Source organism: Hylobates moloch, unplaced genomic scaffold (genome assembly GCF_009828535.3).
Source record: "Hylobates moloch isolate HMO894 unplaced genomic scaffold, HMol_V3 SCAFFOLD_12, whole genome shotgun sequence".
NCBI classification, from domain to species: Eukaryota; Metazoa; Chordata; class Mammalia; order Primates; family Hylobatidae; genus Hylobates; species Hylobates moloch.
The window spans coordinates 40,391,411-40,418,687 of record NW_026652287.1 but is presented as its reverse complement, the minus strand read 5'-3'; the positions used below and the strand labels follow the sequence as shown (position 1 = coordinate 40,418,687).

Genomic DNA, 27,277 nt, shown 5'->3' with positions numbered 1-27,277 from the left:
GGAAAGCCACTGAGATCCCCAGAGGCCATGGGAGAAGGAACTGTCAGCTCTCAGCCCCCTTCCTGGGCAGCCCATTGGCAATGGTTGATTGACAAGGGGGTATAAAGGCTTGACCATTTCAGCCCAACTCCATCTGAGTCTGCTTCCTGGAGACCCAACACACACCACCTGACTGTCTTGGTCCCTGGTGAAGCAGGAGCTGAACTGTGTTCACAAGGCCTCTCCCCGCCCCCTGCCCTCTCAAGGATGCACCTCCTAGATGCCACATCTTCCACATCAGGAGACCTTCCCTGAAGCAGCCTGGAAGCTGTCACCAGGACCTTTGCCAAGACCTCAGTCCCAGCCATACACCATTAGGGCTTGATGTTAACCGTGCCCCAACTCCACCCAGGGACCTCAAGCTTTCAGGGTCTTTCTTTTGAGACTGGAGCTTGGGGGCTGGCCTCCCCCACAGGCCCCTGACATAAGTGCCTAGAGAAAGTGTGATGAGAGCAGAGGGTACGGACGCAGGCTGCAGAGTCAGAATGGGCTTGAATCCCAACTCTGCCATGATGGGAACTTAGGCAAGTCAGTCTACCTTTCTAGGCTGTATTTGGTTTTAGTCAGCCTTCCTGCCTGCCTGCCTCCCTTCCTTCCTTCCTTTGTTCCTTCCTTCCTTCCTTCCTTCCTTCCTTCCTTCCTTCCTTCCTTCCTCCTTCCTTCCTTCCTTCCTTCCTTCCTTCCTTCCTTCCTTCCTTCCACTCACCCTTCTTCTCATCCATCCACTCACCCATCCATTATCCATCCATCCTTCCTTCATTCTTTCATTTATCCATCCTCTTTCCTTTCATCCATTTTCCTTCCTTCCTTCTTTAGTTTTATTCATCAATCATTCATGTATCCATCCACCCACACTTCTCATCTTTCTTCCTTCTTTCCATTCACCCGCCTTTCTACTCTTTCATTCATCAACCATCTCTCCTTCCTTCCTTTAATCCACTCATCCTTCTACCCATCCATCCATACTTCCTTCTTTCCTTCCTTCATCCATCCTCCTTCCTTCCATCGGTCCATCCTTTTATCCATCCAGCTTTCTTCTTTTTATTCACCCATCATCCATTTATCCATTCACCCACACTTCTACCCATCTTTCCTCCCTTCCTTCTAGTCATCCATTATCCATTCATCCACCGAACCACCCTTCTATTCATCCATGTATCCATCCATCCATCCATCCATCCATCCATCCATACTTCTACTCATCTTTCCTTGATTTCCTCTTTCCTTCCATCTATCCATCCATCTATCCAGACATCCACCCATTCATTTATCCATCCATCCATTCATCCCTCCATTGCTCCTTTCCTCCCTCTTCTTATTTCAGAACAGATTCCGGTTTCCTCATAGGTAAAACAGGATAATAACGACTTTGCAAGTTTCGATGAGGATTCCCTGAGATAATGTACACAAAGTGCCTGGTAAAATGCAGGTGCTCAACAAAGTGTACTTGCTGCCACTGTTGTCATCAGCTCTTGCCCATTTCAGCAGTCAGACACTTGCCTGATCATCCCCCATGGCAGAGAAGAAGTCTGGGTTCTCAGGTTTCCAGGATCTACTGCTGCTCTTGGTGGCCGAAGCCACAGCTCCAGAGTCAAAAGGTTGGACACATGACTTGGGCTCAGAGCCTGTGGAAAAAAGAGGGACAAGGTGTCACGGATAAGCTGGGAGTGCCGAGGAAGCCAGGACCTGGATTCTGCATCTGTTGCTGGTCACCCTGGACCTCAGTTTTCTCATTTATAAAATGAGTTGGTGAGGGGCTGGGGAGGATGGCCTCAATGATCTTGAAGCCAACATACGTGTCACCTCTTCCCTATCCCAAGCCTATGGCAGACATTGCTAGTCAATCACGAGGCAATTTCCTGCTTAGCCATTTGCCCCCTCAGGATTCTTCCCAACACACCAGTTCCAGCAGCCATCACCAGGTGATCCAAGTTGGCTTAGGTATGAAACCAATTTGTTGTGCCTGCTCTAGGAAAAAGCCCTCAGTTGATCAATGATGCTAATGGTCCCATAGACCAAATGCAAGTACCCAATGCCCACATTGTTTTTCCCTCTCCTCCTCCTCCTCCTCCTTCCTTCTTTTTGTTCCCCCTCCTCCTCCTCCTTCTTCTTCTTCCTCTTCTTCTTCTTTGACAGAGTCTTGCTCTGTTGCCCCCAAGCTGGAGTGCAGTGGCACGATCTTGGCTCACCACAACCTCCGCCTCCTGAGTTCAAGCCATTCTCCTGCCTCAGTCTCCCGAGTAGCTGGGATTACAGGTGCACACCACTGCACCTGGCTAATGTATTATTAGTAGAGTCGGGGTTTCACCATGTTGGCCAGGCTGATCTTGAACTCCTGACCTCAGGTGATCTGCCTGCCTCAGCCTCCCAAAGTGTTGGGATTATAGGTGTGAGCCAAGGCACCTAGCTTTCTTCTTTTTTAAAAAAATTAAAAACGACTTTTAAAAATAAGCTTATTTTTTCCTCTTTTTTCCGTTATAGGTGAGGTCTCACTATGTTGCCCAGGTTGGTCTCAAACTCCTGAGCTCAAGAGATCCTCCCGGCCGGGTGCGGTGGCTCACGCTTGTAATCCCAGCGCTTTGGGAGGCCGACGCTGGCGGATCACGAGGTCAGGAGATCGAGACCACGGTGAAACCCCGCCTCTACTAAAAATACAAAAAATTAGCCGGGCGTGGTGGCGGGCGCCTGTAGTCCCAGCTACTCGGAGAGGCTGAGGCAGGAGAATGGCGTGAACCTGGGAGGCGGAGCTTGCAGTGAGCCGAGATTGCACCACTGCACTCCAGCCTGGGTGACAGAGCCAGACTCTGTCTCAAAAAAAAAAAAAAAAAAAAAAAAAAAAAAGATCCTCCCAACTCAGCCTCTTAAAGTGCTAGGATTACAGGTGTGAGCCACTGCGCCCAGCACTAATGCCCACAATGCCCACATTTGTAGGAGAGTCTCTAATGGTGGAATTGAGGCTGCCTCTTCTTTTGGTGGGGAGTGAGAAGCAGAGAGCAGGGAGTTGGGCCCCCGAGGAGCCACATGTCCCAGGACCCACATGCAGATGGAAATGGATAAGCCAGCCCCAAGATGCTCAGCCCCAAAGCAATGACAAATTCTAATCCATATCCCTTGCCCCCTGAACATTTCACATAAACGGAAAGATAGACTATGTGTTCTCTTGTGACTTGTTGCTTTGACTTTACATATTTTTGAGGTTTGTCTATAATGTGCCACAGGACAGTGCTTCATTTCTTTTTTTCTTTTTTTTTTTTTTTTTGAGATGGAGTGTTGCTCTGTCACCCAGGCTGGAGTGCAATGGTGTGATCTTGGCTCACTGCAACCTCTGCCTCCCGGGCTCAAGCAATTCTCCTGCCTCAGCCTCCCAAGTAGCTGAGATTACAGGTGCCCACCACCACACCCCACTAATTATTGTATTTTTGTTAGTAGAGATGGGGTTTCACCATGTTGGCCAGGCTGAACTCCTGACCTCAGGTGATCTGCCCGCCTTGGCCTCCCAAAGTGTAGGGATTACAGGTGTGAGCCACAGCACCCGGCCAGTGCTTTATTTGTTTTAGGGCTGAATAATATTCAATTGTATGGAGATATCACATTTCGTGTATCCATTGATCTGTTGATGGATGTTTGGGTCATTTTCACCATTTGGCTATTTCGAATCATGCTGCCATGAACAATTGTGTACAAGTTTTTGCACGGATGTATGTTTTCCATTGTCTTGGGTCGTTACCTAGGAAGGGAATTGCTGGAGTACATGCTAATCTGTGCTTAACTTTTTGAGGAACCGCTGTTATGCAATCTGTTTTTTGAGACAGAGCCTCGCTCTGTCGCCCAGGCTGGAGTGCAGTGGCGCCATCTTGGCTCACTGCAACCTCCGCCTCCCGGATTCGAGCGATTCTCCTGCCTCAGCCTGTCGAGTAGCTGGGATTACACGTGTGCACCACCACACCTGGCTAATTTTTGTATTTTTAGTAGAGATGGGGGTCTTGCTATGTTGGCCATGGTCCGGAACTCCTGAGCTCAGGCAATCCCCCCTCCTTGGCCTCCCAAAGTGCTGGGGTTACAGGCATGAGCCATTGCACCTGGCCTAAAACCATTGAATTGTATGTTTTAAATGGGTGAAGTATATGGTAGCTCAATAAAGCTGTTCCTAAAAAATTTTTTGTTGGAGCCTCTTGCAGAGCTTTGGATGGGGCAGGTACACATGGGGCCCGAAGCTTCAGTTCCATTGCTTCAAGGTAAATTTATCCTCTGATGCCACCTGTATTCACAGATGAATGGCTGGACAGTAACGGGCAATGCCAGGGTTTCCACCATCACTGCTTTCCAGGTTGCCCTCCCAGGCTGGTTGGAGGGACTCTGTTCAGCTGCTGTTGTTAAGCTTTGCATCTGTCCTCTTCCCCACCCAGAAGCCGAAGCAGCATCTATGACTCACAGAAATGAAACAAGCAGGCTGTGAAGGAGGAGGAAATCCAGATGTAGGGGAGGGTCCTGGAGGTTGGTGGGAGCTTGGGAGGGGAAAGGCAAGCCCATTCCTCAGCCAAGTCCCCTCGGGGCTGGAGGAGAGGCTGCAGGGTTGGCTTGCTTCACTGGACCGGGTCCTTGTGGAGGCCTGAGGCCTCCTGTAGCCGGCAGGACCTCATGCCCTGTATCTGTGAACCCTGAAAGTCTGGGATCCAAAGATCAAAGGTGGAAGGCCAGGGTTGGCCTGGCCCAGTGGCTCACACCTGTAATCCCAGCACTTTGGGAGGCTGAGGCAGGCGGATCACTTGAGGTGAGGAGTTCGAGACCAGCCTGACCAACATGGTGAAACCCAGTCTCTACTGAAAATACAAATATTAGCTGGGCATGGTGGTGTCTGCTTATAATTCCAGCTACCAGGGAGGCTAACACATGAGAATCTCTTGAGCCAGGGAAGGGGAGGATGCAGTGAACTGAGATTGTGCCACCACACTCCAGCCTGGGCGACAGAGTGGGACTCTGTCTCAAAAAAAAAAAAAAAAAAAAAAAGGAAAAGAGTAAAAAAAGAAAAGAAATTCCAGGGTTGAGTGTTTGTGCATGTTTTTGTTGTTGTTGTTGTTTTATTTTAAGAGAGTCTTACTCTGTCACCCAGGCTGGAGTGGTTCAATCTTGGCTTACTGCAATCTCCACCTCCTGGGTTCAAGCGATTCTCCTGCCTCAGACTTCTGAGTAGCTGGGACCACAGATGTGTACCACCACGTCCAGCTAATTTTTGCATTTTTAGTTGAGATGGGGTTCCACCATGTTGGCTAGGCTAGTCTCGAACTCCTGGTCTCATACGATCCTCCCACCTTGGCCTCCCAAAGTGCTGGGATTTCAGGCATGAGCCACTGTGCCTGGCTGAGTTTTGTTTTTATAGGGAAGCTTCTGACCTAGGAACAGATTGAGCTTGACCTGATGATGAACTCAACTCTGATCCTAGTTCCCAATGACTGACTCAACTCTGATCCTAGTTTTACAGGTTGAACTTCAAATCTTTGTGCCACAGACTGAGCCATGATCCTGGTGTCATATACCGAGACTTAATCCTGATATCACAGACTGAACCTCATCTGGCTGTCATTGGTTGAGCATTCATTCTTGTATCATAGACTGAACCCCCATCCTAGTGTCATAGACTAAGCCTTTATCCTGATGTCATATATTGACCCCTGATCCTAGGGTCATAGGCTAAGCCCTAATCTTGGTGTCAGAGTCTTAGCTCTTATCCTGGTATCATAGACTAAGCCCCAATCCTGGTGTCATAGACTGAATCTTGATCTGGCATCATAGACTGAGCCCCAATCCTAGTGTCATAGGCTGTGTCCTAATTCCAATATTTATTATGAACTAAGCCCTAATCCCAGTGTTATAGACTGAGTTCTGTCAATTACCAATCACAATTGCCCCAAATGATTGCCAATCACATTTGTCACTGACCCTCAGCTACCAGTCTCTCCCCTGTAGCCCATCTTCTATCCTGGAGTTGGTGTGTCCTTTTGATATGACCCTCTGATGGTCACTCACCTTCTACTGATCCCCACCCCCATAGACTCCAGTCCCCTTAGAATGACATTCAGAGCCCTCCTCAGCCTGTCCTCTTACCTCCCAGTCACACACATGCACCCCTAACTCACCATTCTCCTGGTATCTCTGTGCTGTTCCTACCACTCTTCCTGCCTGGCAACTGAGGGCTCTGTCTCAGATCCTCTGCAGACAATTTTAGCCACAGGACTTTGGATTGCTCTGCCTAGCTCTTTATAGAAAAGGTTTGCTGATCCATGCTCTAGAGCATGAGGTCTGTGAAGGCAGGGACTATATCTGATCCACTTTTACATCCCCAAGCTCCAAGGGGTAAAATCTTGTATCAATCAATTTCTATATGTCTGGCTTAGTGCTAAGCCCATCATGTACTTTTCATTCTTCTATACTCACAACAACTCTCTGAGTCCTCATTTTATAGAAAGGGAAACTGAGGCTTAGAGAGGTGCACTGACTTTACCAAGGCCATACCAATCTGGTATGAGGTAGAGCTGGGAGTCAAATTCAGGTATTTCTGAATTCAAAAAAAGAGCTCACAGTCACCAGGCTCTCCTGTGCTGTGTTGGATTTGGCACAGAGTCAGTGCCCATACATTTGCTGGTGAATGGATAAATGGGTAGATAAATGGATAGATGGTTGGATGGATGGATGGGTGAGTGGATGGTTGAATGGATGGGTGGATGTGTGGAAGGATGGATGGATGGATGAATGAGTGGATAGACGGATGGGCGAATGGTTGGATAGGTAGATGGATGGATAGGTGGATGGATGAATGAGTAGATAATTGGATGTATGAGTGGATGGGTGGATGGATAGGTAGATGGATGAATGGATGTTTGAATGGATGGATGGTTAGATGGATGGAAGAATGGATGGATGAATGGATGGATGGATGAATGGATGTTTGAATGGATGGATGGTTGGATGGATGGAAGAATGAATGGATGAATGGATGAATGGATGGATGGATGGATGGATGGATGGATGGATGGATGGGTGGAAGAGTGGATGAATGGGTGGATGGGTGGATGGATGGATGGATGGATGGATGGAAGAGTGGATGAATGGGTGGATGGATGGATGGATGAATGGATGCATGGATGGATGGATGGATGGTTAAAGAGTTGGCTGATTGGCTAGTTGGCTGGATAGATAGTTGGATGGCTGCATGGTTGCAGGGATGAATGGGTAGATAGTTGGATGGATAGGTTACATGGCAGTGTCCAGACAGTGATGCATTACACTCAGGAGATAGCATTCTGAGGGGGTGAGGAAGGAGATGTAGAAGGAAGAGGGACAGAATTGTGGCAGAAAAGCCACACAGAAAGGAAACGAAGATGAGCAAGGTACAGACTGCACTCACCAGACATGCACCAATAGATTGAGGAATGAATGAAAAAACATGAGCAGAATGGGTAACGGGGGCAGTTGATGGGGAAGGGGCACTGGGACCCTTCGCTGAAAGTCTCAGCTCTCCTCTCCCAGGCCTTACTTGCCTCCCCAAGTCCAATCCCACCTTTCCCCAGGAAATTCCTGTTAGGTGTCCAGATAGCCAATTACGGAGCTTAAGAGTGTGACAAAGGCCGGGCGCGGTGGCTCACGCTTGTAATCCCAGCACTTTGGGAGGCCGAGGCGGGCGGATCACGAGGTCAGGAGATCGAGACCACGGTGAAACCCCGTCTCTACCAAAAATACAAAAAATTAGCCGGGCGTGGTGGCGGGCGCCTGTAGTCCCAGCTACTCGGAGAGGCTGAGGCAGGAGAATGGCGTGAACCCGGGAGGCGGAGGTTGCAGTGAGCCGAGATCGCGCCACTGCACTCCAGCCTGGGCGACAGAGCAAGACTCCGTCTCAAAAAAAAAAAAAAAAAAAAAAAAAAAAGAGTGTGACAAAAAGGCCATTCTTCCCCGCTTTCCAAGGCTAGCGACAGGAGACACGCTGTTAGGAAGCCACTCTCCCAGGGGAGCTAAGCCAGAGGAGACATGAGGCCTCAGGGAAAGGGGCTCTGCTGGGGATGCACCCTGCTCCCCACCCCCATGCTCCTCTCCAGGGAGCTGTCCATCAGCCTGGATTCAGTCCCAAGCAGCCTCCTCCACTATCAGCCCCCGCAGCATCAGCCATAAAAGGGTTTAAGAGTCACTGTCAGTTCCCACAGCTCACTCCCCAACCTGCTAGCATATAAATCCCAGCCTCAACTGCCTGGGCAGGGAGACAGGATGAGCTGAGCAGCCACAAGAGGGGCAGAACTTCTTAGGGACCTGAGTCACAGGTGGACACTTTGGTGATCCATGGCAGATACACTGATTCTTCAGGATCGCCATCCACCGTTGGATCTAAAAACCCTCCCCAGGCACTCCAGCTGCCCACATTGGCAGCTTTGTTCATCGGTCAGAACACATCAAAGTGGCCTCAGACAGAATCAGCTTCAAATCCCGGTTCCTCTAGCATATATTGCTGTGTGACCTTGAGCAAGTCACTCAACCTCTCTGAGCCCAACTTCATGAAAGCTTAACAGCCACCAACAACTTCTATCCTGATGATTACTCTTCTATTGCATCTCAGTCCCCAGGCCATCCTCTCTCCCTCTAACCCCAGCCCCTGGGTCCCCTGACACTCCCACCTGCTCCCTGACCCTGGCGCAGTGCCTGGTATGCAATGAGCCTTCAAGGAGGGTCAGTGGAATGAATGAGCTAATGAATCTTCACATTGGCCCCCTTTTTCATGAAAACTCACTGCTACCTTGAACAAGTACGTAGCTCATGCAGGTAATGGTGGCTGTGACTAACAAGTCATGCAGGCTGAGCCATGTGGCTGGCCTGACCAAGAGGGGCTCATATGGGCAGTGGGGAACAGGGGACAAGAAAACCCATGAGGCAATGAGTGCATGACCATCTCTTATTATATTGTCTGGCAGTGTCCTCTCATGCCCTGCGTACCGGGACATCACCTGGTTATCTTCAAGGGCTACACTCTTGAGCATTAAGAAGTGTCTCTTTGATGGCTAGGTGCGCTGGCTCACGCCTATAATCCTAGCACTTTGCGAGGCTGAGGCAGGTGGATCACCTGCGGTCAGGAGTTCGAGACCAGCTTGCTCAATATGGTGAAACCCCCGTCTCTACTAAAAATACAAAAATTAGCTGGGTGTGGTGGGGGGCACCTGTAATTCCAGCTACCTGAAAGGCTGAGGCAGGAGAATCAACTGAACCCGGGAGGCAGAGTTTGCAGTAGTGAGCCGAGATCGTGCCACTGCACTCCAGCCTCGGCGACCGAGTGAGACTCGGTCTCAAAAAAAAAAAAAAAAAAAAAAGAAGTGTCTCTCTTTGCAACAACAATTCACTCAGGCCTTTGATGATAAAATAAAGGCTGTTATCAGTCCCCAGAGAGGTCACCTGAGGCCTGGGGACCCTGGGGGTTGAGAGAGAGGGCATCAGCTGAGGTGTGTGTGTATGTGTGTTGGAGGGAGGTGTGTACCCCAGAGCCTCTAATCCCCCCGTTTTTGTTTCTGCCCTGAGCCTCCTGTCCTGCGGCTGGGCCAGAAACCAGCAGCATCTGGGACCCCGAGGAAATCGCTGGGCTGCCCCCTAAGGAGTTCAGCGGCTGAGTTAAGAGGGCGGACTTTCTTTCTGCAAATTTCCCGCCTGAGACAAATTCCTGGCCAAGTCTTGGGAGACACTTCCTCTGAAACAAGAGGGACCCCACAAGTCTGTGATAATTCCAGGGGGCCCTGGAGAATCAGGGGTCATGGAATCCAGGGCCGATGCCAGCGGAGTCTGTACTGCAGCCAAGAAAAAGCTCGAAGGGGAATGGCGGGCAGGCTGTCCTGGGATCCCCGCCTGGGTGGATGGCCCCCACTGGTCACTGCCAGCTGCTTACCTCTCTTGAAGGCCCACCGCTTCAGCCACAGCTTGGAGAAGGCCGGCCAGGAGTGGTTGAGCACCGAGTCAGCCATGGGGGCCATGCGTGCGTGTGAGAGCTCGAGTGTGAGCTGGGCTGGGGATCCCTGCCAGGATGGGGCTGCCAGTAAGAGGGGTGGAGACTGCCTCCAAGGTCTGCCAGATGCATCAGCTGATAGAAGCCTGGGGCTTCAGCAGGGGGGCTGGGGTTTCCAGCTCAGGGGCCCAGGGACCCCTGGTTTGAGGGGAAGCCAAGCCCTTTAGCACCCTCTGTCCCTTAAACCCAGTCTTACAGGCCTCTTACCCTGGCTGGACAAGACAATCTTAGGGAAATACAAGTACAAACTGGGTCCCACGGGGAGCCTGGGTGTGCATGGATGTCTGAGTGTTTGTGTGTGTGTGCGTGCCATCGTCTTGGTGGGTTTGATGATGCATTTACATGTTGTGTAGAGAGCACGTGTTTTTGGGTTTGTGATTCTGTGTTTCAGGGTTAGTTCTGAATATTAACTTGTCAATGTGGGGGTGTATTTGATTATCTAGATAGTTTTAAAAGTGTCTCTGTGATTGTCTCTATGTGTATGTGTGTGTGTGTGAGAATGCCCATTGGTATCTGTGTCTTGGGGAGATCTGTTTCTAGTATCTGTGAGGTGGTTTGGTGTCTGCCTGGGTTTCTGTGTTTCTGCATATTTGTGTCTTCATCTGTTTCTGTTTTTTGTTTGTTTATTTGTCTTGAGATGGGGTCTTGTTCTGTCACCCAGGCTGGAGTGCAATGGCGTGGTCACAGCTCACTGCAGCCTCCAACTCCTAGTCTCAAGGGATCCTCCGGCCTCAGCCTCCTGAGTAGCTAGGACTACAGGCGTGTGCCACCACACTGGCTAAGTTTTGTATTTTTTGTAGAGTTGGGGTCTCACTATGTTGCCCAGGCTGGTCTCAAAACTCCCGGGCACAAGCAATCCTCCTGCCGTGGGCTCCCAAAGTGCTGGGATTGCAGGCATTGAGCCACATCACCTTTCTCTCTGTACCCAAGTGTAGGGTATGGTGTGTGTGTGTCAAGGAGTGCTCATCCGTGCAGGTGCTGCCCCCTCGTGGTGGAAGCTCCTTTATCAGCATCTTCACTCCTTGTGTCTGAAAAATCCCTGCTTCAAATCCTGGCTTCAAATCCCAGCTCCTCCAGCACGTACTTGCTGTGTGACTCCCTCCTTCAGTCCCCGAATTCTTTACATTACTTCCCAGTCCCAAATCACCCCCAGCCCCAAATCAGCCTCCCAAAGTACTGGGATAACAGGCACGAGCCACCACGCCCGGCTTGTTATTTTTTAACTTCTATTTTTGAGACAGGATCTCACTCTGTTACCCAGGCTGGAGTAGTGTGATCTATAGCTCACTGCAGCCTTGAACCCTTTGGCTCAAGCAATCCTCTTGCCTCAGACTCCTGAGTAGCTGGGAATATACGTGCATGCTATCACACTTGGCTATTTTTTTACTTTTTCCTTTTTTGTAGGGATGGGGTCTTCTACGTTGCCCAGGCTGGTCTCAAACTCTGAGCTTCAAGTGACCCTCCTGACTCAGCCTTCCAAAGTTTTGGGATACAGGCGTGAGCCATGGCACCCAGCCAAATCTCACTTTAAAAATACAACAGGGATATCTATTTCTTTCTTTCTTTTTTTTTTTTTTAATTTTTTTTTAGACAGAGTCTTGCTCTGTCACCCAGACTGGGGTGCAGTGGCTGAACTCAGGTCACTGCAACCTCCAACCTCCACCTGCTAGATTCAAGCGATTCTCCTGCCTTAGCCTCCTGAGTAGCTGGGATCACAGGCATGCACCACCACGCCCGGCTAATTTTTGTGTTTTTCATAGAGGCAGGCTTTCACCATGTTGGCCAGACTGGTCTTGAACTCCTAACCTCAGGTGATCCTCCCGCCTTGGCCTCCCAAAGTGCTGGGATTACAGGTGTGAGCCACCACACCTGGCTAAGTCTCACTTTAAAAAATACAACAGGGATATCTTTTTTTCTTTTTCTTTTCTTTTCTTTTTTTTTTTTTTTTTTCTGTCAACCAGGCTGAAGTGCAGTGGCACGATCTCAGCTCACTGCAACCTCTGCCTCCTGGGTTCAAGTGATTTTCCTGCCTCAGCCTCTCGAGTACCTGGGATTACAGGCACCCGCCACCACACCTGGCTAATTGTTTATATTCTTAGTAGAGATGGGGCTTTACCATATTGGCTAGGCTGGTCTCGAACTCCTGACCTCATGTGATCCAACCGCCTCGGCCTCCCAAAGTGCTGAGATTACAGGCGTGAGCCACTGCGCCCAGCTGGAGTATCTATTTTTAATGATGGCAGGCTAGCTTATTGCAGATTTATCCTCCCACCAAGAACAAATAGAAAAGCTGGACAAAATTGGAAGAGTAAAAAGCCACCCTTGCTTGGAAGGCATTGGCAGTCAGAGTTGGAAGAATCACGGCCCTGGAAAGAAAGGAAACCTAGGGGCTGGGTGCAGTGGCTCACACCTGTAATCCCAGCACTTTGGGAGGCCGAGGCGGGTGGATCACGAGGTCAGGAGTTCAAGACCAGCCTGGCCAAGATGGTGAAACCCTGTGTCTATTAAAACTACAAAAGTTAGCCAGGTGCGGCCGGGTGCAGTGGCTCACACCTGTAATCCCAGCACTTTGGGGGGCCGAGGCAGACAAATCACCGGAGGTCAGGAATTCAAGACCAGCATGGCCAACATGGTGAAACCCCATCTCTACTAAAAATACAAAATTAGCCAGGCATGGCGGTGGGTGCCTGTAATCCCAGCTATTCAGGAGGCTGAGGCAGGAGAATCGCTTGAACCCAGGAGGCAGAGGTTGTGATGAGTCAAGATCATGCCACTGCACTCCAGTTTGGATGACAGAGCGAGACTCCGTCTCAAAAAAAAAAAAGAAAAAAAAAGGCCATGCGCGGTGGCTGACACCTGTAATCCCAGCACTTTGGGAGGCCGAGGCAGGCGAATCACGAGATCAGGAGATTGAGACCATCTTGGCTAACACTGTGAAACCCCATCTCTACTAAAAATACAAAAAATTAGCCAGGCATGGTGGCGGGCGCCTGTAGTCCCAGCTACTCAGGAGGCTGAGGCAGGAGAATGGCGTGAACCCGGGAGGTGGAGCTTGCAGTGAGCCGAGATTGTGCCACTGCACTCCAGTCTGGGCGACAGAATGAGACTCTGTCTCAAAACAAACAAAACAAAACAAAACAAAACAAAAGAAGTCCACTCTAGCAGACTTGCTTACAGATTGAGATCCACCATGGGTATGGCCCAGAGCATTTCAGAAGATGGTGGGACTGGTCAGGAAGGAAGTCTTGGGGACAAGGTCAGAGTATGAAGGCATAGGTGGGGCTGACAATGTTTTCTGATCTATTACATGCCAGACTATTACATGCTGCACTAAGATCTCACAGACCAAATTTCATAACAGGCTGAGTGAGGTGGCTCATGCCTGTAATCCCAGCACTTTGGGAGGCCAAGGCAGGCAGATCACCTGAGGTCAGGAGTTCAAGACCAGCCTAACCAATATGGTGAAACCCTGTCTCTACTAAAAATACAAAAATTAGCTGGGCATGGAGGCGTGTGCCTGTAATCCCAGCTACTTGGGAGGCTGAGGCAGGAGAATTGCTGAAACCTGAGACACGGAGGTTGCAGTGAGCCGAGATTGCACCAATGCACTCCAGCCTGGGTGATAGAGCAAGATTCTGTCTCCAACACACAAATGTACACACACACACACACACACACACACACCCCCTAAAAACTCATAACAGCCTTTTAACAGATGAGCGAACAAAAGCTCAGAGCAGTTAAGTCATTTTCCCAAGGCCAATAGAGGCCAGGGAACTGGGATTTGAACACCCAGCTGTCCAACACAGTCACCATGTCATCTACAACAGTATTGAGCATCAGCATATGCCCATCCCTTTGTCATGGGCTAGGGGATGGCCAGGGAGGCATGGGAGACAGCCCAGACCGGAAGCACCGACGTGTTTGCAGTTGGCATCTACTGGTTCTTCCAGGCATTGTGAAAAGGCTGCCTCTACCAGGAAGCCCTCCCAGAGTGACTCCCAGTCACAGCAAGGGAGTTGAAATGTGGCTGATTATGAGGGCAACCCTTTCCTGACCTCCTTTGGTTGTCAGGATTTTTTCTCAGAGCTGCAGGTGACCTGGCCTTGGAGCATCAGCCCCCAGTGTAACTTACCAGCTCCATCCTCTCTGGCCCCAGCCATCCACTCTAGCTAGATTCACTCCCTCCTGGTTCTGGGGCCACCTTCCTAGACCTCAGGGTGCCTGAAGCCCGCGCTGCAGCACTGGGGGCTGGCAGGAAACAACAGGCTGGGTGTGCCCAGCAGAAACCACAGCCTTCCTCCCCCACCCCTCTCGGTCCCAGGCAGGCGGTGGTGCGGGAGGCCCCCTAAGAAGGGGCCACAAGAGGAGACAGGGGATGTCTCCCAAGGGGGAGAACCCCCACCTGGAGGAAGGCTGCCTGGGTGGAGGGATGTGCTCTCTGGATGATTTCAGATCAGGACAAGACCCTTCTCAGGGCTGGTTCTCAGCCGTCAGCCTTAAGTGTGAGTTTGTTTTGACAGTGGATTCAGAACCTGCATCAGGGAGGTTCTTGGGGGGCCCGGAATCTGCAGTTTAAGATGTAAAGGGCACCTGAGCCTTTGCCACAGCTCCCCCATTCATTCTCTGTCTCCTGTCTCCTCGCAGGAGGGCCTTGGCTGCAAGGAGCTCTATCCTCCTTTCTTTGCTTTTCTTTTCTTTTGTTTGAGACCTAGAGGCTCACTTCAACCTCCACCTCCCGGGTTCAAGCCATTCTCCTGCCTCAGCCTCCCGAGTAGCTGAGATTACAGCCACCTGCCACCACGCCTGGCTAATTTTTGTATTTTTAGTAGAGTCAGGGTTTCACCATGTTGGCTGGGCTGGTCTCCAACTCTTGACCTCAAGTAATCCGCCCTCCTCAGCCTCCCAAAGTGCTAGGATTACAGGTGTGAGCCACCGCGCCCGGCCTCCACCCTCCTTTCTTACCTAGCAGCCCCTCACGGACCCCCATCCCCTGGGGTGACCTCTTATGACCACAGATCTCTGCACAATGAACGCAAGGGTCAAACAGCTTCCCCCACCCACTCAGGCAGCAAGTTGACTGCAAGGGGGAGAGAGACAGTGATGTCTGTCTGCTCGCTGTCCCCCTAGACTTCCCAGACCCCACTGCCACTCTGTCCCGATGGGTCCATCTCTCTCCACTTCCCAGGATAAGTACTTACCAGATGGAGCTCAGTTCTTCGACCTGCAGGCACCTAGCCTGGCTAACAGCTCCTGCAGCCCCCATGACCTACGGCGAGGGTTTCGAGCTGGCCCAAGGGAGCCGCTGGCTGCGTACAGCCTGGAATAACCACAGAATGACCCAACAGCACCTCGACTTCCTCTTTCTCAACTGCTTGCCTGCATGCTTGCCACTCTGCTCCCAGCTGCAGGCCAATCTGGGGCCTAGGAAGAGCACAGAGGATGGGGGTTCTAGAGGCAGAGAGCCCTGATCCCACCCCTCAGCCCTGTGCATGCAGGTGTCTTGAGGAGGAGGGGTGGGAAGCTGGGGGGAGGCCCAGCATCCTCAACCCCCACCCCAGCAGCTTCCTGTGGAACCAACTGCTGAAGAGGAACAGGGTGTAGGGGCCTCACCCAGGCACATGGGTGTATAGACAGCAACATATAGGGACATGCAAGTCATGTGTATCTGTAGAGACTCAGGCACCCAGACAAACACCAGCATGGTGGGTACACACAGAGAGACAGAAACACACATGGTTACGTTGTTACATGGGTACCTGGAAGCTGGCAGAACAACATGGTGTACTGGTAACGTTTAACAACCGCCTCTCTGATTTGTAGCCATTGCCAATTCTCCTGGTGTAAATACCCCCAGCATGGCCGATTTCACCTACCAATGTGATGTCACCGAGTGTGGAGTTGATAGGAAATGCTCAGATTTGGCTTTTTTTTTTTTTTTTAAAACAATAACAACAACAACAACAAAAACCTCTTTATTTTATTTTTGGAGATAGGGTCTCATTCTGTCATCCAGTCTGGAGTGCAGTGGAAAAATCATAGCTCACTGCAGCCTCAATCTCTTGGGCTCAAGTGATCCTTCTGCTTCAGCCTCCTGAGTAGTTGGGATTACAGGCACATGCCGCCATGCCTGGCTAAGCTTTTTGTTTATAGATAATTTATGTATAATTTATATATACTTTATATATAATTATATATGGATTATATATAGACATATATAATTCATACGTAATTTTTTATATATAATTTTTCTTTTGAGACAGGCTCGCACTCTGTCATCCAGGCTGGAGTGCAGTGGGAGTGATTTTGGTTCATTGCAACCCCCATCCCCTGGGCTCAAGTCATCCTCCCACCTCCACCTCCTGAGTAGCTGGGACCACAGGCACACATCACCACGCCTGGCTATTTTTCTTTTTTTTTTTTTTTTGGTTTGTATTTTTGTTGGGGCAGGGATTTTACTGTGTTTCCCAGGCTGGTCTTGAACTCGTGGGCTCAAGCAATCCTCCCACCTTGGCCTCCCAAAGTGCTGGGATTACAGGCATGAGCCATGGTGCCCCACAAAACTTGGCTCTTGAGCTGGCTTCATCCTGTCACCGGAGTGGGTACTCTACAGAAAATTTAAAAATTAGCCAGATTTGGTGGTGCCTGCCTGCAGTCCCAGCTGCTCTGGAGGCTGAGGCAGGGAGGATCACTTGAGCCCAGGTGTTCGAAGCTGCAGTGAGCTATAATTGTGCCACCATACTCCAGCCTGGGTGACAGAATGAAATCCCATTTTTTTTTAAAGAAGGTCAGAATGGCAAATTTTATGTTATGCCTATTTTACCACATTTAAAGTAATCACTTCAACTTATTTTTGCTGCATTTTCCATAATCTATGCTTTTTTTCCTTTTCCTTTTTTTCTTTTTTTTGAGATGGAGTCTCGCTCTGTTGCCCAGGATGGAGTGCAGTGGTGCAATCTCAGCTCACTGCAACCTCTGCCTCCTGGGTTCAAGTGATTCTCCTGCCTCAGCCTCCCAGGTAGCTGGGATTACAGGTCACCACCACCACACCAGGCTAATTTTTGTATTTTTAGTAGAGACGGGGTTTCACTATGTTGGCCAGGCTGGTCTCAAACTCCCGATCTCAGAGGATTCACCAACCTTGGCCTCCGGAAGTGCTGGGGTTACAGGTGTGAGCCACCACACCTGGCCTCATAATCTATGCTTTTGATGTTGCTTTTGTCTATGGAACCTGTTTGGTAGAAATATTATATAATGGTTTGCTGCCGCCCATCTCTTTCTGACTCACTGTTCAGTGGCATCACTTGAAATTGGCTGTGGTGAGAGTATTTACACCATGAGAACTGGCAATGCTATAATCGGTGCTCTCCACTGGAGAGGTTCAACATTTACCAGCATACTACTGTACAGTGGTGCACACAGATGGTCTTGGGATACTGCACAATCACGCCTCACACATGGTCACACATAGGTACAGGGACTCACAGAGGCAGGTACAAGTGTGCACAACTACATGTAGGAGCCACCCCACAAACAGAGGACACGAGCCACATACACGTGCACAACAGAGCACAACAGCCCTGCACGACAGGGCTGCAGGCTCCTGGAAACACGAAGCTCAAGGACACACCCAGAGGACACACAAGGAGATGCAAACACAGACACGTGTGCTCACGGGCACAACTTCACACAGGAACATGCAGTGTCATGTGGACACTCAGAACGGGCATGCAAACACACACACAACAAACACCCCTGACATGCATGTGGGCTCACAATCACAGTCACACAGAACACACACACACACACACACACACACGAGCAGATGCTGCTGGCCAGGCGCAGTGGCTCACACCTGTAATCCCAGCACTCTTGGAGGCCAAGGCGGGTGGATCACTTGAGGTCACACAGATCAAACACACACACACACGAGCAGATGCTGCTGGCCAGGCACGGTGGCTCACACCTGTAATCCCAGCACTCTGGGAGGCCAAGGCGGGTGGATCACCTGAGGTCGGGAGTTCGAGTCCAGCCTGGCCAACATGGTGAAAACCCATTTCTACTAAAATTATAAAAATATAAAAATTATGTCTGTAATCCCAGCTACTTGGGAGGCTGAGGCAGGAGAATGGCTTGAACCCGGGAGGCGGAGGTTGCAGTGAGCCAAGATCATGCCACTGCACTCCAGCCTGGGCGACAGAGTGAGATTCCATCTTAAGCAACAAACAAAAAGAAAACAGCAACCACAACAAAAAGCAGCAGATGCTGGCCACCTCCGAGAACACCTCTGGAGACACTGACTTGCACACTGGTTGCCACGGGACCCCTCAAAATCACAAACACACAGACCCGGAAAGCCCTCACCACAAACACTCACTGACCCATAGCTCCATGCTTGTCCCCGGGGACACAGGCGGGGCCATCCACAGAATCACACCAACGAGACACACACAGGACACAAGGAGACACACATATACACAGATCTGCACATACCCATTCTGCAACCAGTTGATTATTTCTTTCAGGCAACACGCATTTATCAAGCACCTACTGTATGCCAGGCACTGTGGCAGGTATGGGATCACGGTGAACAAGACAGACACAAATCCCCACCCTGTAGGAGCTCCAGCTGGCGGAGGCAAACCGTGAATCAGGAAACACACCTAGGAGATAAATTCAGGTGCTGTGAATTGCCGCAACAGGAAGTAAACAGAGAGATGCGATAGAGTGGGTGGGGGAGGTTGATGCTTTAGCCGGGAAGGTCAGGGAAGGCCATTTGAGCTGAGATCTGTAAGCTCAGAAGAAGTCAGGCATATAAATCAATGTCTAGCTGGGCGCGGTGGCTCACGCCTGTAATCCCAGCACTTTAGGAGGCCGAGGCGGGCGGATCATGTGAGGTCAGGAGTTTGAGACCAGCCTGGCCAACATGGGGAAACCCCATCTCTTCTAAAAATACAAAAATTAGCCAGGTGTGGTGGCATCTGTCTGTAATCCCAGCTACTAGGGAGGCTGAGGCAGAAGAATCACTTGAACCCGGGAGGCGGAGGCTGCAGTGAGCCGAGATCGCACCACTCTACTCCAACCTGGGTGATAGAGTGAGACCTGGTCTCAAGAAAAAAAAAAAAAAAATCTAGGGGAAAGTTATTCTGGGTGGTAGAAACTGCCAGGGTAAAGGCTTGGAGGCAAGACTAAGCTTGGGGTGTTTGAGGAACAGGAGGAAGCAGGCGTGGCTGGAGCCAGGCAGAGGAGGACTGTCATAGGAGCCAAAGTGCTGGGATTACAAATGTGAGCCACCGTACCTGCCCTTTTCTCCCACTTTTGATAGAGACATAGCAAAGCGAAATATTTCTGTGCTGTAGAAATATTCTGTGCTGTTTGGGAGTGCCGTCCGCACTTCCTGTCCATGCTTCCCCACTCTCTGAACCCTGGCCTCTGTCTCCACTGTCCCCCGGACACCTAATATTGGCCTTAAGGCCGAATGCAGAGGCCACCCCTCGGCTGTGCACACCTGGCTCCCTTCCTTCCCCTCCACCACCCCGTCCAGCCCGCGGGGAGGGCCGCCACCTGCTCTACCCTTTACTGCTTGCGTTGGTGGGAAAAGACACATAACATCTACCCTTTTACCTTTTATTTTTTTTTGAGACGGAGTCTCGCTCTGCTGCCCAGGCTGGAGTGCAGTAGCATGATCTTGGCTCACCGCAACCCCCGCCTCCCAGGTTCAAGCAATTCTCCTGCCTCAGCCTCCTGAGTAGCTGGGATTACAGGCACCTGCCACGACACCTGGCTAATGTTTTGTATTTTTAGTAGAGACGGGGTTTCATCCTGTTGGCCAGGCTGGTCTCGAACTCCTGACCTCAAGAGATCTGTCCACTTCAGCCTCTCAAAGTGCTGGGATTACAGGCGTGAGCCACCGTGCCTGGCCTTAATCTTTTTTTTTTTTTTTTTTTTTTTGAGACGGAGTCTCGCTCTGTCACCCAGGCTGGAGTGCAGTGGCGCGATCTCGGCTCACTGCAAGCTCCGCCTCCCGGGTTCACGCCATTCTCCTGCCTCAGCCTCTCCGAGTAGCTGGGACTACAGGCGCCCGCCACCACGCCCGGCTAATTTTTTGTATTTTTAGTAGAGACGGGGTTTCACCGTGGTCTCAATCTCCTGACCTCGTGATCCGCCAGCCTCGGCCTCCCAAAGTGCTGGGATTACAGGCGTGAGCCACCGTGCCCGGCCATCATTTTTTTTTAATTTAAAAAAATGATTTTAAAAATGTGTATACACTTAAGGAGTATAAAGGCAACTTTGTTACATGGACAGATTGGGCAGCAGGGAGCCTGGGCTTTAGTGTAACCATCACCCAAGTAATGTACATTGTAGCCATTAAGTCATTTCTCATCCCTTACCCCCTCCCGCCCTTCCTCCTTTACCCCTTCTGAGTCTCCACTGTCCAAAATTCCACACTACGACCCCGCATACACATTATTTAATTCCCACTTATAAGTGAGAACATGTGGTATTTGGCTTTCTATTTCTGAACTGTTTCACTTAAGATGATAACAGCCTACAGTTCCATTCCTATTGCTGCAAAAGACATGATTTAATTCTATATTTTAACCCTTTGTGTTTTTTTGTTTGTTTTTGAGACAGGGTCTTTGTCACCCGGACTGGGGTGCAGTGGTGCTATCACAACTCACTGCAGCCTCAATGTCCCAGGCTCAAACAATCCTCCTGCCTCAGCCTCCCGAGTAGCTGGGACTACAGCTGTGTGCCACCATGCCTGGGTAATTTTTAATTTTTTTTGTACAGAAGGGGTCTCATTATGTTGCCCAGGCTGGTCTTAAACTCCCAGACTCAAGCAATCCTCCCATCTCAGCCTCCCAAAGTGTTGGGATTACAGGCATTAGCCACTGCCCCCAGCCCATTTTAACCTTTTTTTTTTTTCTTTTTGAGACAGAGTTTTGCTCTTGTTGCCCAGGCTGGGATGCAATGGTGCGATCTCTGCTCACTGCAACCTCCACCTCCTGGGTTCAAGCAATTCTCCTGCCTCAGCCTCCCAAGTGGCTGGAATTACAGGCACCTGCCACCATGCCCAGCTAATTTTGTATTTTTAGTAGCGATGGGGTTTCACCATGTTGGCCAGGCTGGTCTCAAACTTCTGACATCAGGTGATCCACCCACCTCGGCCTCCCAAAGTGCTGGGATTACAGGCGTGAGCCACTGCCCCTGGCCCATTTTAACCATTTTTAAGTGCACAGTTCAGTGGCATTAAATGCATTCACATTGTTGTGCAATCATCTCCAGCACTTTCTCATCTCCCCAAACTGAAACTCTGTCCCCATGAAACCCTCGCTCCCCATCTCCCTCCCCAGCCCCGGCACCCATCATTCTACTTTCTGTCTCTGTCAATCTAGTGACGCTAGGGACCTCCAATAAGTGGAATCAGACAGGATTTGTCCTTCTGTGCCTGGTTTCTGTCACCCAGTGTAATGTCTTTAAGGTCCATCCATGTCAGCAGGTGTCGGAATTTCCTTCCTTTATGCATCTGAGTCATATTCCCTTGGTGGATAATTGGGTTCTTTCTATCTTTTGGTAATTGTGAATCATGCTGCTAAGAACATGGGTGTATAGGCCGGGCACGGTGGCTCACGCCTGTAATCCCAGCACTTTGGGAGGCCAAGGCGGGCGGATCATGAGGTCAAGAGATCGAGACCATTCTGGCCAACATGGTGAAATCTCGTCTCTACTAAAAGTACAAAAATTAGCTGGGCATGGTGGCGCTCACCTGTAGTCCCAGCTACTTGGGAGGCTGAGGCAGCAGGAGAACTGCTTGAACCCGGGAGATGGAGCTTGCAGTGAGCCAAGATCGCACCACTGCACTCCAGCCTGGGCGACAGAGCGAGACTCCGTCTCAAAAAAAAAAAAAAAAAAAACGGGTGGTGTATAAACATTTGTTTTGAGTCCCTGCTTTCAACATTTGGGTATGTACCGCTGGAGAGATTTTTTTTTTTTTTTCCTTCCTTCCTTCCTTCCTTCCTTTCTTTTTTTGTGGTGTTGTTTGTTTGTTTCTGAGACGGAGTCTCACTCTGTCTCCCAGGCTGGAGTGCAGTGGCGCGATCTCGGCTCGCTGCACTGCAACCTCCGCATCCCGGGTTCAAGCAATTCTCTTGGCTTAGCTGCCCGAGTAGCTGGGGATTATAGGCGTGTGCCACCACACCTGGATAATTTTTGTATATTTAGTAGAAACAGAGTTTCACCATGTTGGCCAGGCTGATCTCAAACTCCTGGCCTCAAGTGATCCACCTGCCTCGGCCTCTCAAAGTGCTGAGATTGCAGGTGTGAGCCATCAGTCCAGCAGAATACATGGAATAGAACATAGGTCAGCAACGTATAACCCTTAGGCCAAGTTTAACCCAATGCTTATTTTTGTAAATAAAGTTTTTGTTCTTGTTGTTTTCTGAGAGACAGGGTCTCATTCTGTCACCCAGGCTGGAGTACAGTGGTGTGATCATAGCTCACTGCAGCCTCAACTTCCCAAGCTCAAGCCAGCCTCCCTCCTCATCCTCTGCAGTAGCTGTGACCACAGGCATACAACACCGCGCCTTGCTATTTTATTTTATTTTTGTCTTTTTGAGACAGAGTCTCGCCCTATTGCGGTTGCAGTGAGTCTTGGCTCACTGCAACCTCCGGCTCCTGGGTTCAAGAGATTCTCCTGCCTCAGCCTCCCAAGTAGCTGGGATTACAGGCATGTGCCACAATACCTGGCTTTTTTTTTTTTTTTTTGTATTTTTACTAGAGATGGGGTTTCACTATGTTGGTCAGGGTGGTTTTGAACCCTTGACCTCAGGTGATCCACCCACCTCGGCTTCTCAAAGTGCTGGGATTACAGGCATGAGCCACCCTGCTCGGCCTTATTTTATTTTTTGTAGAGACGGTCTCGCTATATTGCCCAGGCTGATCTCAGACTCCTGGGCTCAAGTGATCCTCCCACCTCGGCCTCCCAAAATGCTGGAATTACAGGCATCAGCCACCCCTGGAGGGTTTTAAGCAGGGGCCTGTGAACCTATTTTGCTTTCAGCTTTAAAAGATGCCTTGGCCAGATGTGGTGGCTCATGCCTGTAATCCTAGCACTCTGGGAGGCTGAGGCGGGCAGATCATGAGGTCAGGAGTTCAAGACCAGCCTGGTCAATATGGTGAAACCCCCAGCTCTACTAAAAATCCAAAAATTAGCCGGGCATGGTAGCACACGCCTGTAGTCTCAGCTACTCGGGAGGCTGAGGCAGGAGAATCGCTTGAACCCGGGAGCCGGAGATAGCAGTGAGCCAAGATTGTACCACTGCTATCCAGCCTAGTGACAGAGCGAGACTCCATCTCAAAAAAAAAAAAAAAAAAAGCCTTTTTCTTCCAGCCGTAGCTGCTATCATGGAGATGGCCACGTGGGGACAGCACTTCCCCGTGGCTTCTCCTCTGGCCGGAAAGACCACAGAAAGCAAAACAGAAAAAAAAAACTGACCCTTGTGGAAAGCCAGAAGGCTTACAGGGGCCAGGCAGCAGCCTGAGTTAGTGAGGGCCATGGGGTGTGAGACACGGGTTTACCCTTCTTTCTACCATGCTTATTTTTTCTTGTAATGGAGCAGTCTCACTGTGTTGCCCAGGCTGGTCTCAAACTCCTGGCCTCAAATGATCCTTTCTCCTCGGCCTCCCAAAGTGCCGGGATTACAAATGTGAGTCACCACACCTGGCCTTTTCTCCCACTTTTGACAGAGACGTGGCAGAGCGAAATATTCCTGTGCTGTAGAAAACAACATAATTTCAGATGGGTTAAAGATGAAATGTGAACAATAAACCAATACAGATAATAGAAGGAATTTATAAAGCTATTTTTACAATTGAGGATTTAAAACATGCTTTTTTTGAAGTGTGTGTGTGTGTGTGTGTGTGTGTGTTTTAACTAAGACAGAAAACCCAGAAGCTATGAATGAAAACACAGAAATACTTAATGCATAGAAATCTATATAAACATGGCCGGGCACGGTGGCTGATGCCTGTAATCCCAGCACTTGGGGAGGCTGAGGCAGGTGGATCACTTGAGGCCAGGAGTTAGAGACCAGCCTGGCCAACATGCAGAAACCTTGTCTCTACTAAAAATACAAAAATTAACCGGCTGTGGTGGGGGGCATCTATAATCGCAGCTACTCAGAAGGCCGAGGCAGGAGAATCACTTGAACCCTGGAAGCAGAGGTCGCAGTGAGCTGAGATCTCACCACCACACTCCAGCCTGGGCGACAGAGCAAGACCCTGTCTCAAAAACAAAACAAAACAAAACAAAACAAAACAAAACAAAAAACCTATATAAACATCGTTAAAAATCTTATAATAAAAATATATTCAATATAACTAACAGAATAATTTTATAAATTATCAGGGAAATATACGCAAAAGCAATAAAGAAGGATGAATTGGTTGTCTGAGAAGGGTTAGTACCTTTATATACAAACAGGTTTCACACATTGATAAGAAAAAGACACATCAGAAATAGAAAATTAAGAATGTGGGGCCAGGCTCAGTGGCTCATGCCTGTAATCCCAGCACTTTGGGAGGCTGAGGCAGGTGGATCAGTTGAGGTCAGGAGTTCGAGACCAGACTGGCCAACATGGTGAAACCCCATCTCTACTAAAAATACAAAAATTAGCTGGGCAGGTGGTGGGCACCTATAGACCCAGCTACTCGGGAGGCTGAGGCAGGAGAATTGCTTGAACCTGGGAGACAGAGGTTGCGTCAGTGAGCTGAGATTGTGCCATTGCACTCTAGCCTGGGCAACAGAGGGAGACTCTGTCTCAAAAAAAAAAAAAAAAAAAAAGAAGAAGAAGAAGAAAAAGAAAGAAAGAAAAAAAAAAAGAAAGAAAGGATGTGAACAGGCATGTCTCAGAAAAGCACAGACAGGAGCCAAAGAATGATGAAAATATAGTTCTCAGAAGCCCAGAAAGTGTGAATTTCAATAATAGAGAGCTGTTCACTTCATGTCTGAGAGTGCAGCGATAGCAACCACCAAAAGGAATGTATCTGATTATCATCTTACTGTAGTTGAAATTATATTGGAAATTAGAAAATTTATTTATGAAATTCTACAGGCTTAATTTGTCTATATGATTTCTAATATTTTCTTTTTTCTTTTCTTTTCTTCTTTTTTTTTTTTGGGTCGGGAGACAGGGTCTCCCTCTGTCACCCAGGCTGGAGTGCAATAGCATGATCTCGGCTCACTGCAACCTCTGCCTCCCTGGTTCAAGTGATTCTCCTGCCTCAGCTTCCTCAGTAGCTGGAATTACAGGCGCGTGCCACCATGCCCGGCTAATTTTTGTGTTTTTGGTAGAGACGGGGTTTCGCCCTGTTGGCCAAGCTGGTCTCAAACTCCTGACCTCAAGTGATCCTCCAGCCTCGGCCTCTCAAAGTGCTGGGATTACAGGCGTGAGCCACTGCACCCAGCTGGACTATTCTTTATTCTTCTTTTGGTCCTCTTTCAGTTCTCTCTCTCTCTGAGAATCAATTCAGCCCGGGAGTTCAAGATCAGCCTGGGCAACATAGCAAGATCCTGTCTCTACAAAAAATTTAGAAATTAGCCAGGCATGGTGGTGCCCACCTGTTGACCTAGCTACACAGGAGACTGAGATGGAAGGATCCTTCAAGCCTGGGAGGTGGAGACTGCAGTGAGCTACGATTGCACCACTGCACTCCAGCCTGGACAATAGAGTGAGGTCCTGTCTCAAAAAAAAGAAAAGAAAAGAAAAAGAAAAATAGATCTATATATCTGCAGGAGATGTTACCTATTCAGACAAGTGAGAGTACCTAGCACACTTCTGGAAATAGGGTTGCCAGATCAAACACAGGAACCTGAGTATCTTATATATTTATCCATTAAATGTGGCAAGCCAATTCAGGGACTCTTTGTGGTAGCATCTGTGTCCCCAGGGGCTGGTTCCCCAATTCTCATAGTAACATGGGGTGGGGGCAGCAGGCTGGGCTCTTTCTTTTTCGCATCCAGGCTGTTGGACCCCAGAGAAACCACAAGGGACTTTAGAGGCTTCAACAGGAAAACCGCATCTTAATATAACCCAAGAACTGAACATTCTCATAATGAGATGTCCACAGAAGCACAGCGCCATTACTTTACGTACTTCCAATGGCAAGATGTGTCCTGGCATGTCTTCTGGCGCTGGTTATGAATCATAAAAGAGGGGTCACCCCTCTCTGAGCACTTTCTATGTAGTTTATTTAATCTCATGCAATCTTCACAACCATCCAAGGAGGAAGGCCCTGTTGGCCCTGTTGGTCCCGTTCGGTAGATGAGGAAGCTGAGGCTCAGTGAGGCAAGGCTCTATGACACACTGTCCCCCAGAGGCTGCAGCATGCAGAACTCCTTAGAACATCTGCTTTGTTAACGGCATGTTGAGAGAGACAGCCTCTGGGAACCTGTGTTAGGCATGTTGGCCAAGGGGCCGGGTACCCGTATTGCTAACCCTGCCTGTCTCTGCCAGTGACCTGAACTCACGTGGATGGTGCAGTGGACAACCTCTGCCCACCACTTGCACCTGCAGAAGACTCATCAGGGGACACAGGGCCATGCCCCAGCCGTTCCCTTCCCACACTGCATTATTCAGTAAGCACAAAGCAATATGGCAGGTGTGATAGTCGGAGCCCAGGTGAGCAGCCCCTGAGCCCCAGACTTGGAAGTCCAAGGAGGCTTCTTCAGGAAGCACTGCCCAGCAGATACCTGAGGGATGTGAGGGACTTGGGACAAGCGCAGGGCCACAGGTGATTGCACTCATCCACAGCAAGGAGAACCAAGAGGGAAAGTGGCTATAATGGGGGAAGCTGGAGACAGAGGCCATTGTGTCTGGGTCCAATGGCATAGCTTTAGCTTTTATCCCTATGGCAATGGGGAGACATGGGAGGTTTTAAGCGGAGGGGAGGCAAAGTCTGCTCTTTGTTTCAGAGAGCTCCCTTTAACTGGGCATGGAAGGAATGGATAGAGGGTATAATCCTGGAAGCTGGCAAGGTGGCAGTGCTGTCATTCAGGAAGACAGGACAGTGGCCCAGGCATAGGAGGGAGAAAAGTGAGTGACTCTGGGGGGAATTCGAGAGGCAAAATGAACTGGACTTTGTGTAGATATGGGTGGATGGGGAGCGAGAATGCCACCCAGCTCTCAGCCTGGCTCTCCAGCGGAGAGG

The 27,277-nt window shown here is 49.7% G+C and overlaps 1 protein-coding gene across 5 annotated transcripts in view; it reads right to left on the bottom strand.

Annotated features, from left to right (window-relative positions):
• ARHGEF18 (Rho/Rac guanine nucleotide exchange factor 18) overlaps positions 1-18,621 on the bottom strand; it is a 131,043-nt gene extending 112,422 nt beyond the window's left edge. For 3 of the 5 annotated variants that reach the window (XM_058425413.1, XM_032169452.2, XM_032169453.2), the window contains exons 1-2: positions 14,202-14,220; positions 1,540-1,664 (exon numbers count right to left, since the gene is read on the bottom strand). In XM_058425413.1, coding sequence (XP_058281396.1) covers positions 1,540-1,554 — 15 coding nt within the window. In that variant the 5' untranslated portion in view covers positions 1,555-1,664; positions 14,202-14,220. Of the gene's footprint in view, positions 1-1,539; positions 1,665-14,201; positions 14,221-15,267; positions 15,506-18,559 lie in introns of those variants that run through there. The other 2 variants (XM_058425414.1, XM_058425415.1) reach the window with 2 other exon arrangements.
• Positions 18,622-27,277: the final 8,656 nt, after the last annotated feature.